This window comes from Ambystoma mexicanum, chromosome 3p, assembly GCF_040938575.1.
Source record: "Ambystoma mexicanum isolate Mex_15411 chromosome 3p, UKY_AmexF1_1, whole genome shotgun sequence".
In the NCBI taxonomy this organism is placed as follows: Eukaryota; Metazoa; Chordata; class Amphibia; order Caudata; family Ambystomatidae; genus Ambystoma; species Ambystoma mexicanum.
This window is the reverse complement of record NC_090925.1, coordinates 258,187,600-258,200,068: the sequence shown is the minus strand read 5'-3', so window position 1 is coordinate 258,200,068 and position 12,469 is coordinate 258,187,600. Positions and strand designations below refer to the sequence as shown.

At 46.9% G+C, this 12,469-nt stretch overlaps 1 protein-coding gene across 1 annotated transcript in view; it reads left to right on the top strand.

Annotated features, from left to right (window-relative positions):
- GATA5 (GATA binding protein 5) overlaps positions 1-12,469 on the top strand; it is a 106,970-nt gene that overhangs the window by 82,957 nt on the left and 11,544 nt on the right. The window contains exons 5-6 of the mRNA XM_069650752.1: positions 29-110; positions 7,309-7,433. Coding sequence (XP_069506853.1) covers positions 29-110; positions 7,309-7,433 — 207 coding nt within the window. The remainder of the gene's footprint in view (positions 1-28; positions 111-7,308; positions 7,434-12,469) is intronic.

Sequence of the window (12,469 nt, the reverse complement as noted above, 5' to 3'; positions counted from 1 at the left end):
GCCACTAACTCCTCCCCTTTGTGTGCAGGTGCCGCGGCCTTTGGCCATGAAGAAGGAGAGCATCCAGACCAGGAAACGCAAGCCGAAGGGCAACGCCAAGAGTTCCTCAGGTGCGTCTACCTTTACTTGTCAAATACCAGGGACCGACTGGCCAAACCACACCAGAAGATCTCTCTGAAAGGCCTGGTGCGGAGACAGTCTCATGCCAGGATACTGTAAGGCCGGGAATGCTGGGTCCCAAGCAACCATGTGGCAGGCCACTGCAAAGCTAGAAGCCTGGGGCCTGCCAAAGTCAAGTGTAACATCTCTCAGAAGCCAGCATGGCCAATAAAGGCACATGCCAGACCTATAAATGCCCTTTTCCAATCGCAAGCCAGTTGCCTGCTAACTGAGCGGTTCTTTGGCGGCCTCACCGGCCTGTCATAGGCGTTGGCATGACGACCTCTGCAAGAGGCAGCTGAAGTTTCAATGATGTGGCTGGTTGGCATCATTCTGGTAAATGGTCGAATATAATAAAATCTCTAGAGCAGTCTGTGATTGAAGCCATCATGTCATCCTCCAGATGTGTTCACTGACTAGTCCCATCACCCCACGCCAGCACTGCCAACAGTGTAGGGCCATGAGAGTCGCAGGTCAAAAGGCAGGTTGTCTACCGTTGCACCCTCATACTTAAGTCATGAAGATGCCACAGCGAAAACATCACAATCTAACCAGGGCAGAAAGGGGTGGGATTGCAGTAGCTGGGGATGAGGTCACAGGATCATCCTCTGCACAGAGATTAAATGGCACTGCCCATCGCTGGGGGAAGCTTCTTTTGCTGTATGTATTGACCCAGAAGGTCAATAGAAGAGCAGGGAGGGACACTGAACTTCCTGGGAGGATCACAGTGTAATAGTGTAGTTGCCTACACTCCAGCTGCCATCTCTGGATAAACAGCACTAGCAAAGTCAAACATGGACACGAGACACAAGCAGGCAAATTCCAACCACAGTGCTTCTACCAGCAGGCTATCTTTGCACTATTCTGAGTTCTTTTTACACTCGGATTACACTCTCGGGTATTGGAATCCACCTCGGTGTTACACTCACAGTCCGACAAACAAAATCACCAAAAACACCCACTAACATCCAGTAGTGCCTGAATCAGAAACAGTAAGCAGTGGATATTGGTATTGGTTCTGTAAACCGGAAGCAAAGACTCTGTTATATCATAGAACACTTATAGACCATTATTCAAATGAAATTCTTTCCACCTCTAGATGAATTAACATTCAGTTTAGCGTTTGTACAGTCCACAAGGAAAGCCCATTTTCTTGTAGACCCATTGCTGGCAAGCTGCCCGTTGGCTCCCGCCCCCTTGCTGTGCACTTCCGTTTATGACGTGTAAAGTGCGCCATTGCTTCCTGAAGACAGGCCCACGCCCAACAAATACCCTAATGATAATACTCTATGTCTCAAGACCTGTTGGTACCATGGTGGGCACCACCCTGCACTTACACCAGTTACCACAATGGTGCATTTTTTATTTAGCTCACACGTCAATATGGGTGTGGGAGTGAGTAGAAGTGTCGGAGTGAGTTTGGAATTGAATCTGAATGGGTGTGAGAGTGAGTTGGGAGGGAGTGTCGGAGTGAGTGTGGGAGTGAGAGTGAATTTGGGAACGAAAGTGTGTGTTGGAGTGAACGTGACAGTGATAATGAGTGCGAGTATGACAGCGACTGCGTGTGGTCTGGGAACTCGGCCATCTATAAGTGTGCATTAGGTAACTTGATAAGTAAGCATAATATATAAAGGTAATGATGTGCTAAGTCGTTTGCTGGAAACTGGCGATGATGTGCTAACTAGGCATAATGTAAACTGGTGATGATGTGCTAACTAGGCAGAATGTAAACTGCCAATGATGTGCTAGCTAGGCATAATGTAAACTGGCACTGATGTGATAACTAGACATAATGTAAGCTGGCAATGATGTGCTAAATAGGCATAATGTAAAGTGGCAATGAGGTGCTAGCTAGGCATAATGTATGTGCTAGCTAGGGATAATCTAAACTGGTAATGAGGTGCTAGCTAGGCATAATGTAAACTGCCAATGATGTGCTAGCTAGGCATAATGTAAACTGGCAATGATGTGCTAACTAAGCATAATGTAAACTGGCAATGAAGTGCTAGCTAGGCATAATGTAAACAGCCAATGATGTGCTAGCTAGGCATAATGTAAACTGGCAACTAGGTGCTAGCTAAGCATAATGTAAACTGCCAATGATGTGCTAACTAGGCTTAATGTAAAATGGTAATTAGGTGATGGCTAGGTTAGAAGTGAGAGTAAAATAGACAGAATAATATGTATTTATTGAACATTGTTGTGCGGTATAGCACCATTGCTACCTGGAGTGTATATACTGTTGAGTTGAGGAGCCTGGAACCACTCCTTCCAGTCACTGAGTTCCATTACTCCACCCCTTGTCCATACCCATCGCTCACACCACACGTCCACTGGTGACGGGTTCACAGAGTATTTTATTTTTCATTTCTAGCCATGGTTATAAAAATAATGCTTTGTATGAGTTGTTTTTTTCTTATTAATCTTTTTGACATCATCACACCTACTGCCCATACACTAATTAGTTGCAGGAGATCCTAAATGACAGTCAGATATAGAAAATGTGGTTCACTGTGATTCCATTGCAGAAATAACAGAGACGTACAATTACAGAGTGCAAAAAATATTGCAAGAAAAAATATAGAGATCCCTTTTATAGTGCACATTGTATTGATACCTAATTTCGGGGGAGGCATAGCCCCTTACCTCTCCTACTCCTAAACTCTCCTAGTCTCCCTCTCCTTGTTCCCAAATTTAACCTAAATCTGTTTATTTTATTTTTTATACCTAAAACCCACCCATACCATTACATATTCTTTCGGCTGTTAGGTATTTTTTTACCCACTATATTATTTCTTGCAATATCTTTTCATCATTGTAAATTCATTCTTTATTATTTCCTGCAATATTATCACTGAGTAGCGAAAATGTCTGGGTGGAATCTAGATTTGAACACCCTGTAAACAGGGGAATTAGCATTTACAGCTATTTGAAGATCTAGATTATTGTGCTGTTTATAAGTGGGCAATAAAAGCTCTGCTAAGGCCACGTGCATAGAAATGAATGAACAATAGCTTCTTATTATAGACTTGGGGATTCAGCCAAGTCATGAACCCATTCTTGTCAAAGCTTGTGGACTTATTATAGACTTGCATGCATGTATTTCAGAGACCTGCCTCAGTTATGTCAGTGGCACTGAGCAAATAGGAAAACGTATGTACAAGCCCCATGGGTAGGAAGGACTCAATATTTGCGAGGGGTCATCTAGACCAGGGGACTAAAAGTTCAATCCTTAAAGGACAACTCCACTTCATGTTTTCTAAAGTTCCACACAAAGGGCATTTATGGGAGTTATTTACGTAGTCAGTGGTTACACAGAATATGGGTGCATTTTGGGCCCCACGGACCAGATTTGGAAATCCCATATAGAAAAAAGCCCGAGTCTATCTCGTTGAGTATTGCCGGCATGCAACATGATTTTTGTAAGTAAGGTGGTGCCAATATTAGGAAGGAAGGGGTGTACCTCAGGCCTCTGATGCTATGTTGTTATGGTGGTTGCTTACAAGCACTCTGCAAGCTGAATCCCCTCTAGGCATGCGCTCATGCAGACAGAGGGATGGGCAGAGTGTGAGGATAAAAGAGAAGATCTGGGGTGTAGGTGAGTGGAATCAGGGCCTGGACGTGAGTTAGACATCAAAGCGTGGCACCAGAGATGCACGGGTTCTCCGGAGGAGATCCCAGGGAAGCAGGTAACTTCACTTTTGAGACCTTTCCCCCTGCAGTGTCTGGCTCAATTATTTATGCATGTAAGTACAGGCACAAGCGCTGAAGAGAAAGACACACCTGGGCACATTGCCACCCACTTGCTCATTTCCACAGGTGGATGGCCTCCTAGGCAGACCAATCCACCTGGGTTGGGCGAATAATCTCTCTACAGGATGACAAGCGTAGGCTGGACCCTTTACTAGCCCAGTGTTGCCCACCAGTGCCTTCAGCTAGGCTTCCTGGGTCAGTGCTCCTTTACGGCTCTTTTGGTCTTGACCCAACGTGTACTGTGCTGTGTTTAAGGTATGAGGGATGTTCCCTGTGTGCAGGTTGCAAAGGCATGCCTGTTACAGTACAGAGCTTATGGCCAACATACAGAGGGCATTGGCAGTGCAAATGGAGGCCTGCAAAGAGACAGGTGGAAACTGACCCTGAGTTTTGCTACTAGGGGCCGGGTCATTGCCACAACAGCGGGAGAGCCCAACTTCAAAAGATATATGTCCCCCTGCTCAACCTACTCAAATTCCCCCTGTCCCAAGCAACACAGCACACCATAGGAGATACAGTCATACATTCGGTGGTATGGGAAATGTCTGTACCGCATAACATGCATAGAATGTATCATCAGCATATCATGTAGTGTGGCAGAGGATGGCATTTACAGATGGGGGTGTATATTACGGGTGGGAGGAAGCAGGGGGAAGGTGGTGCTTGAAGAAGAGGGTCTTGATTTCTTGTCACAGTTCCATGAGGGTGGGGGGATATCGTATGTTAATGAGTATGAGATTCTAGCCTCTGGAGAACCTCAACTGAGTGGGCTTTTGTCCTGACCCATAAGCCATCCAAAAAGTGGAGGATAGACACTCTTGATACAATCCTTCTTGACCAATGGGACGGCCTCTAGAGATCTTCTATTCCCCTTCACGATATACAAATGACTATTGAGCCCGCTCCCAAGCGCCGGAGGTCCTGAAAAGGGCAGTGGTGTGCGGTATACATCCCAGTAACATAACATAGCAAATCATCAGTCCAACGCAAAAGCACTAGGTGGGCAGTGGGTGCCAGTGTGCTGGGGCTAGGTGGGGTCTCCTCTGCCCGCTGCATAACCCTGCACTGGCGCTGGGTGGGGGAAGTGGGTGGCAGTGTTCTGGGGCTAGGTGGGCCCCCTCTGCCCGCTGCATAGCCCTACACTGGCGCTGTGTGGGAACAGTAGGTGGCAGAGTGTTAGGGCTAGGTGTGGTCTCCCCTGCCCGCTGCATAGCCCTGCACTGGGCGAGGGAAGTGGGTGGCAGTGTGCGGGGCAAGGTGGGGTCCCTCTGCCTGCTGCAGAGCCCTGCACTGGTGCTGGGCGGGGGAAGTGGGTGGCAGTGTGCGGGGCTAGGTGGGGTCCCCTCTGCCCGCTGCACAGCCCTGCACTGGCGCTGGGTGGGGGAAGTGGGTGGCAGTGTGCTGGGCCTACCTGAGCTGGACTCCTTTATGCAGAATAGTAGAAGACTGCCCAAGAACCTGCTAGAGCTGAGGGTCGGCGGGCATTACTGCCTCCAAATGGGAAACCCACTTTGGTCAGGCATCTGACGATTCCCAGAAAAAGCTCTGCCACAGTTTCCAAAGAAGTCTAAGGGCACACACGCAGCTCGTTGTGATTAGTATTTAGTCTTCCTACACTAAACAAATCAAGCACTATTAAAAATAAATGGACACATAGGGCCTCATTACACGGATGGCGGTAGGGATTTACCGGTACCGGTAAAATACAGGTACCGGTAAATCCCTACCGCCTTACTACGAGGTCCCTTTGCGGGTTGGGGGATTTAACGCCTGCTTTTTGCAGGCGTTAAAATCCAACCCGCTAAGGGACCCCGGAGCTAATTACGGCACCGCAAAATTGCGCTGCTGTAATTAGCGCCTTCCCCATTCCCATAGAGCCCTATGGGGCAGAAATGGGAATGGAGAAGGGCAATGGCGGAAAGGGGATTTACCGCCCCTCCAACCTTGGAATGGGGCGGTAAATCCCCTTTCCGCCAAGGCGGTGCCGGTATTTTACCGGCATGAGCCATGGCGCTAATAGCGCCATGGCTCACCGCCTACCGGGTAATGAGGCCCATAGGGCCTCATTACACGGTAGACGGTAAGGGTTTACCGGTACCGGTATCTTACCGGTACCGGTAAACCCTTACTGCCTTACTACGAGGTCCCTTTGCGGGTTGGGGAATTTAACACCTGCTTTTGCAGGCGTTAAAAACCAACCCGCAAAGGGACCAGGGAGCTAATTACGGTACTGCAATTTGCGGTGCCGTAATTAGCACCTTCCCCATTCCCATTATGCCCTATGGGGCAAAAATGGGAATGGGGAAGGGCAATGGGGGAAGGGGGAATTACCGCCCCACCAACCTTGGAATAGGGCGGTAATTCCCCTTTCCACCAAGGCGGTGCCGGTATTTTACCGGCATGGACCAAGGTGCTAATAGCACCTTGGTCCACCGCCATCCGTGTAATGAGGCCAATAGTGTGTGGACTTGGGGTTCTCCGCAGTCAGGATTAGAACACACGTCGCTCTGTGTGCACCAGACAGCAGCTCAGTCCCTCTGAGAGAGTGGAGTAGGAGCAAGTCTACCCTAAGGTATGAGAATTAGAAGTGGGGCAATTTTTTCGGGGTCAACCTCTTCGGGGCGTTCCATACTAAGAAAGCCGACATGAGTTAAGGAAACACTGAACTTTGCAGGTGGAATTCAAACCCAGAAATTCAAGTAAGTGACTACTATTACCTTCGTTGTTACACTTGAACACTAAAATTCATGTGAATATGAGATATGCCCTGTTTTGAAAAAGGCTCAGGTCGAGCCGAAACACGTGTCACTAGAAGGGCTCTCCCCATCGGGAGATCTAGGATTTTTTTCACGCGTAACTTGTTCAATAACACAATACAGAATTTTGCAACTGAAATCAAACAAGTGGGGCACAGTCATTTTGAGAAACACCAAAACATTCTACCCTAAGGTATGCTGGCGGGACCACGTTTGGGACACAGCCTTCCATGTTTGTGATTACAACATGAAGAAGACATTGACCAACCTAAGAAACCTGAGGGCAGCAGCTTCACTAAATAAAGAGCGGGAGGATCTAAAATACAAAGAAAGATGAATAGGGTTTGCCGAGGCCTGGAAGAGGGGGCGGAGCATTGCTTTATTAAAGAACGTGGCGATTTAAGGTACTGAAGCGATTGCCAGTAATGGACTCTGGGGATCCTCAGAGAACCCCTCAAACCGCAGAGAAGTTATATCCTGCAACTGTCTCTCATGTGAAGTGGCTGGAAGCTTCACACCGCAAACCTTCAGACACACCACAAACCTTCAGACACAGCACTGATGAATGAAAGTGTCCTTTACTCTAGCATTGGTGTGGCAATGCACCACTCCTCTAAACGTGTAACCTTTTTCTCCACAGGGTCCACCACCTCGGCCACCGACTCTCCTTCGTCCGTCACTCACTCGGACAGCATCACCGTGGTAAAGACAGAGCCCAGTACCACTCCACAGTACCAAGCACACGGCCTGGTGCCCCCATCACAGGTAAGGCAATAGGTTATAGCTGCCATCAGGACAGTTTCTAGCCAACTTGGTGCCCAGGGCTTAACATCAGAATGCGCCTCCCCCGACTGGTACACGTCACTCCCAAACTACACCTCTGCCGTGTGACAAAACCCCTCCTCAATTTGAATAAATAATTGCTATATAAATGAAGCTGGTTTAATTACATTGTAATTCAAGTACTTTACAGAAGAATTCTAATGTGAAAACACAGCTGTTGCTGCCCAAGTAAATTTGTTTGTCACCTGCTCTTAGGGAAGGCCTTGCCTGTATGCAGTTTCAAACTGTCCGTACTGGCACACTGCAGTGTGACCAGCCTACCAGGGTCTGAGAGCCTACTGACCTCTGGCCTTGTGTTGCAGGTGTTCTGTTCCTACCACCTCACTTGTATTTCGCAAGGGCCAATTCTAGACTAACCATATGAATTATTTTCTGATAGAAGGTTATCATTCCAAGATGGACAGTCTGGTACACTCTTATTGTATTCTTTCAAAATACCTCTCTGAGAGTGGGAAAGGGGATACATAGCACCAATGAGGATTCCTGTATGTTTTGCATTAAATCACAGAGCATTTCAGGACTATAGCAGTGATCAAAGATTTATACATTTGATAAACGAATCTGTGATAAAAGGATTGTATGTGTGTATCTCTAAATTCATAACAGATGCATGGTTTGGTGCTCGCATCACTGTACACAACACTCACCCTAACATTAAAATGTTTCTAACCATGAACCATACATACTCATTTGGACAGCTTATGTTTTTGGATGCAAGTATAAAATGGCTGCAACACCAGCCACTCGAATGGGGTACAAGGGTTCTTTTGATTCTTATTTCTGAAGAATTTTAGAGGAGGAAGGGCTGGGTCTCAGTGTGGGCATGCCCAACCCCAATACAGAAACATCTTTAGGGAATTATATCTACAGATAGGGCAGGATACCGCACAAGAAAGACCCAATAAACAATGCACGGAAAGGCTACACAGAAAGGAATGTACCTCTTTCAAACTTTAGCCTGATCAGTAATAAGCTGATGTACCGTTTTAAACGAAACAGGCTTCTGATGCATGGTAAAGAGTCCACAGTTCCTCAGTCACTACCTCCTCGCCATTGTACAGGCCTCAGGGAGTATTTTGGCAAAAAAGAGCAGGCCCATGCTTTATTTAACAGAGCTGGCATTAGCATCTCTTAGTGCAGGTCTGCAGCTAGTGAAAACATGGCGTGGCAGTGTAGAAAGGGTGTTTGGCCCCGTGGATTTACAATTTGAGGCAACTTCTATTATTGCTTTATGTGTTTAAGTTTGGGCACAGTATGGCATGCTCGTCAGAGCCACGTACACAAAACGATCCAGTGTGCTATTGTATGGATATTGGACACATCAGACAAAAACAGGCATATGTGCTGTTACATAGGACCACATAGACGCCATTAATCAACAGGGTGATGGCTTGTGCAGCGCACAAATCATTGCTGCAGACATCACTGCATTGATTTGCCATGGACTACTGTCTGCATGGTGACACACAATGAACTCTACTTTCCAATCAAGGTGCCATGTGACATGGAGTTACTATCTGGTGTGCTGGCTAGGCAGTGGCTGCACACTAGGCAGTGGGTGGCTTGTTTAGACAATTAAAAGATCTTTGATGCTGAGCGCATGCATTTAGCCCATGTCCCAAAGCAGCCACTAGGCTACTTAAGCAAGAAAATTAGAGTTAACCTTCCCAAGGATATGCCATATACAACTAAAAAGTAATATATATATAATTTAAAAGTTTTTGGTGTGTCAAATAAAGAGACATGAACATAAAGAAAATAGTTTAAAACTTTTCTGTGTGGCATGTTAATTCTCTGTGAAGAATGCATGGGTTTGGTCGGCTAACTGATACTTTTGCTGGCCTGGTGAATAAAAATGCCCCATGTTCAGTTCTTAACACTGAAATGTAAATCACATACTGTGTAAAAACAGTGGCTTGTTAAGTGAGCCATTTGAAAGTCTGTGTGACACCAGAGCATGTCACATGCTGCTTTTGGAATATGCATTCCTTTGTTTGCATATTCCAAACGCATCTCAGTCATCTACAAGTCGGCAGAGAGCAGCCAACCGCACATGGCAGAGGAGTTCTCACCGGCACAGCAGGCTGCTTGATCGGTTGGCCGGCAAGCTCAGAAGAAGCTTTCTGGGTGGGCCCCCTACTGCGCCCTCCTGCGGAGCTATTTAGCTCTGTGTCCCGGTCCGTTGCCCACCCCACCCGGGACAAGAAACGGGGCTTGCTGCCATGCACCCATCCTTACTGGTAGCGTGTCACAGTACCTATGCAAAAACATGGCGTCGCCCACACATGTAAGTCTCCCAAAGCCTCCAAGATAGCAGTTTGCTCCATCTACGGGTAGCGTGAGACTGTACCCAGGCACAGAATGGTGGTGCCTTCCTCGCGGGTTAAGTGACGCAGTACCCTTGGCAGGGCTTTCACCCCTTCCCCGCCACCACCATATTATGCACAGCAATTTGTCATGGATCCCAGGCATACTCGTTTCTAGATTAGGTAACTCGGTATCTATGCAAAAAATGCTGCATCCCTGACAGGCGAAGAACCCAATACCTCGAGAAGTGTGTTCTGCACCCTCAAAGGTGAAAGAGACGCGGTACCCCAGGTACTTCATGACGCCGGCTTTGCAGACAGACAAACGAATATGGTGACTCATTTTCCTGATTAGGTTATGCAGTATAGCATAAGCATCAGGGGGTACCCTCCCAGGCTAAGGGACACAGCATCCTGGGCAGAGAGTGTTGCTGACTTCACTGGAAAGGTGCCACAGAACCCTAGGCACGGTGTGGTCCATTCTTAAACGTCGGGTGCCACAGAACAGTGCGCACACAACATGTAGCTGCCCTCTCAGCGTAGGTGCTGCAGTACACAGGGAAAAGCACGATGCTTCGGTCGCAATGGCACAGTGACCCTGGACCCATTATGCTGCTCCTCTCACAGGGTAGGTGCTGCAGTACACAGGGCATAGAACAATGCGTCAGTCCCAAGGGCACAGTGACCCTGGACCCATTATGCTGCCCCTCTGGTAAGCTGTTGAAGTGTCTTTTAAAACGTAAGTACTCCTCTCATAAGTAAAGTACCAGCATCCCCTGTATAGCTCATTGAGCACCTATCCAGGGCAGAGCTCCTAAAATAAATACATGGGGGGAATAATCAGCGTGAGCGGTGCACAACACCACAGTACACTGTGACATGGAGTGGCAATGCCAGACCCTTTTAAAACGTGGGGCTGTACCTGGAAGAACCTTGAAGAATTGACAGAAGAGCATGTTATCACTTCTGCCACACAGTAATCAGCATGAAAAAGTAGGAGACCCATAAAATCTGGGGGGGACAATGGACACCTTGGGGACTTTGTTTTTTTAAAGAACTTGACTTTTCACAAAATTAAAATAGCAGTATGTATTAAATTACATATATCATCACTGTATAAAAAAAGAGAAAAGAAGAAAACAACACCGAAGAAAATTAAGAAAAAGAAAAGCAGTTCAGAGTATAAAATCCTCCCAGCAAAGGACATTTAGAGAGATCTTTTAGAATGCTCTCACCTGCGCTTTAAATGCAGAAGCTTGATGGAGTTTCGCCATCCCATCCTATTCCACTTGAGCCCCTTTACAGCAGTGTATGGGCTGCAATCATACCTCAGCACCAGGGTATTTACTAGATTTACATGGATAGCGGAACAAGCGCTGTTTGAATCTCGAGGCTCTATTTTATTTTTTTCTGGGTCACCAAGATGGCTTATGGTTGCCACTATTAAAACTTGTCTACAATGCATTAGTCAGCTGGTGGTGGGTAAAAAACATGCAGTTTTAAAACAAGCATTGGCAATGCCAACCATTTGGGCTTTAATGTAGGCATGGAAAAGGCACTTGCCAAGCACTGCCATAGTGGTATTACGTACCCACTGATGGTAGCAGCTGCAAAATGGTGCAAGTACCTGGACATTTAATAGCAGTGCCTGGCAAATGCCCAATATGTATAGACAAGCAAACACTTGCCATTGCTGGTTTTTAGTAGTAGGACTTCAGTGAAGGAAATGCATAGTGCTAATAGAGTGGATGAAGGCAACCCTGGATAAGACATTTGTATTACACTAGTAATATGTTCCCAGCTCCAATTAAGTTATTAACTACACAGGGCTTCGTAGTAAACATCCCTAAGTCAGTGGCTTTATCTAAACCAGAACTGGCGTTGCTAAGATAGCCCAAATAACATGATGCTGTTTCGCAAGGCAAGATGCTACGCACCCTGGCACCAGCTCCCACTACAGGACAGGTCAGAGGTGAATATATACCTCATTTAAGGTTAGTCCTGACTTCAGACCTAGGCTGCAGGTAGGATTGAGTGAAAAGGGAGTGGATTCAGGAACAGCCTGATGTGACTGTCTCTTCCTGGAGACAAACAGGACAGGAGTGCAGATGACACTGGCGCAGTGGGAGAACGTTGAGCCCGTGCTCCCACGTTCCTTGTAATAAATCCTCCCCAAGCCCGCCTGCACCTGGGAGAGGGGGGTCACTGTGTGTATTATCAGGCCCAATCAATGCACAGACAGGTATGGTGTAGTGTATATATCTGCAATTATTTCAACAAACGACATCTAATCGTCCTCGTGCAGGCCTCGTGAGCATGGACACCAGCCGACACGTGCAATTTTAGAACAAAAGGATTTTTGGACTTGGGGATTTGACCCCGCTGTTACTTACCTGACAACAGTCATATGGATCTTTCACGTTATCCACGGCCCTGATTTGAAAAAGGCTCAGGCAAGCCGAAACACGTGTAATCAACCTAAAGAGGGCTAATAAACTTTTTTGTTTGATTGACCATTAAAATCAAGCATCCATATACTTCATGGCGCTGAGTCCTGGAGGTTTCCCTTCTTGCACTACATCCCTATCTTTCATCTGCGCTCCGTTCTTGTTCCCATCTCTCCCCTCCCTTGCTCCTCTCTTTTTCTGTCCT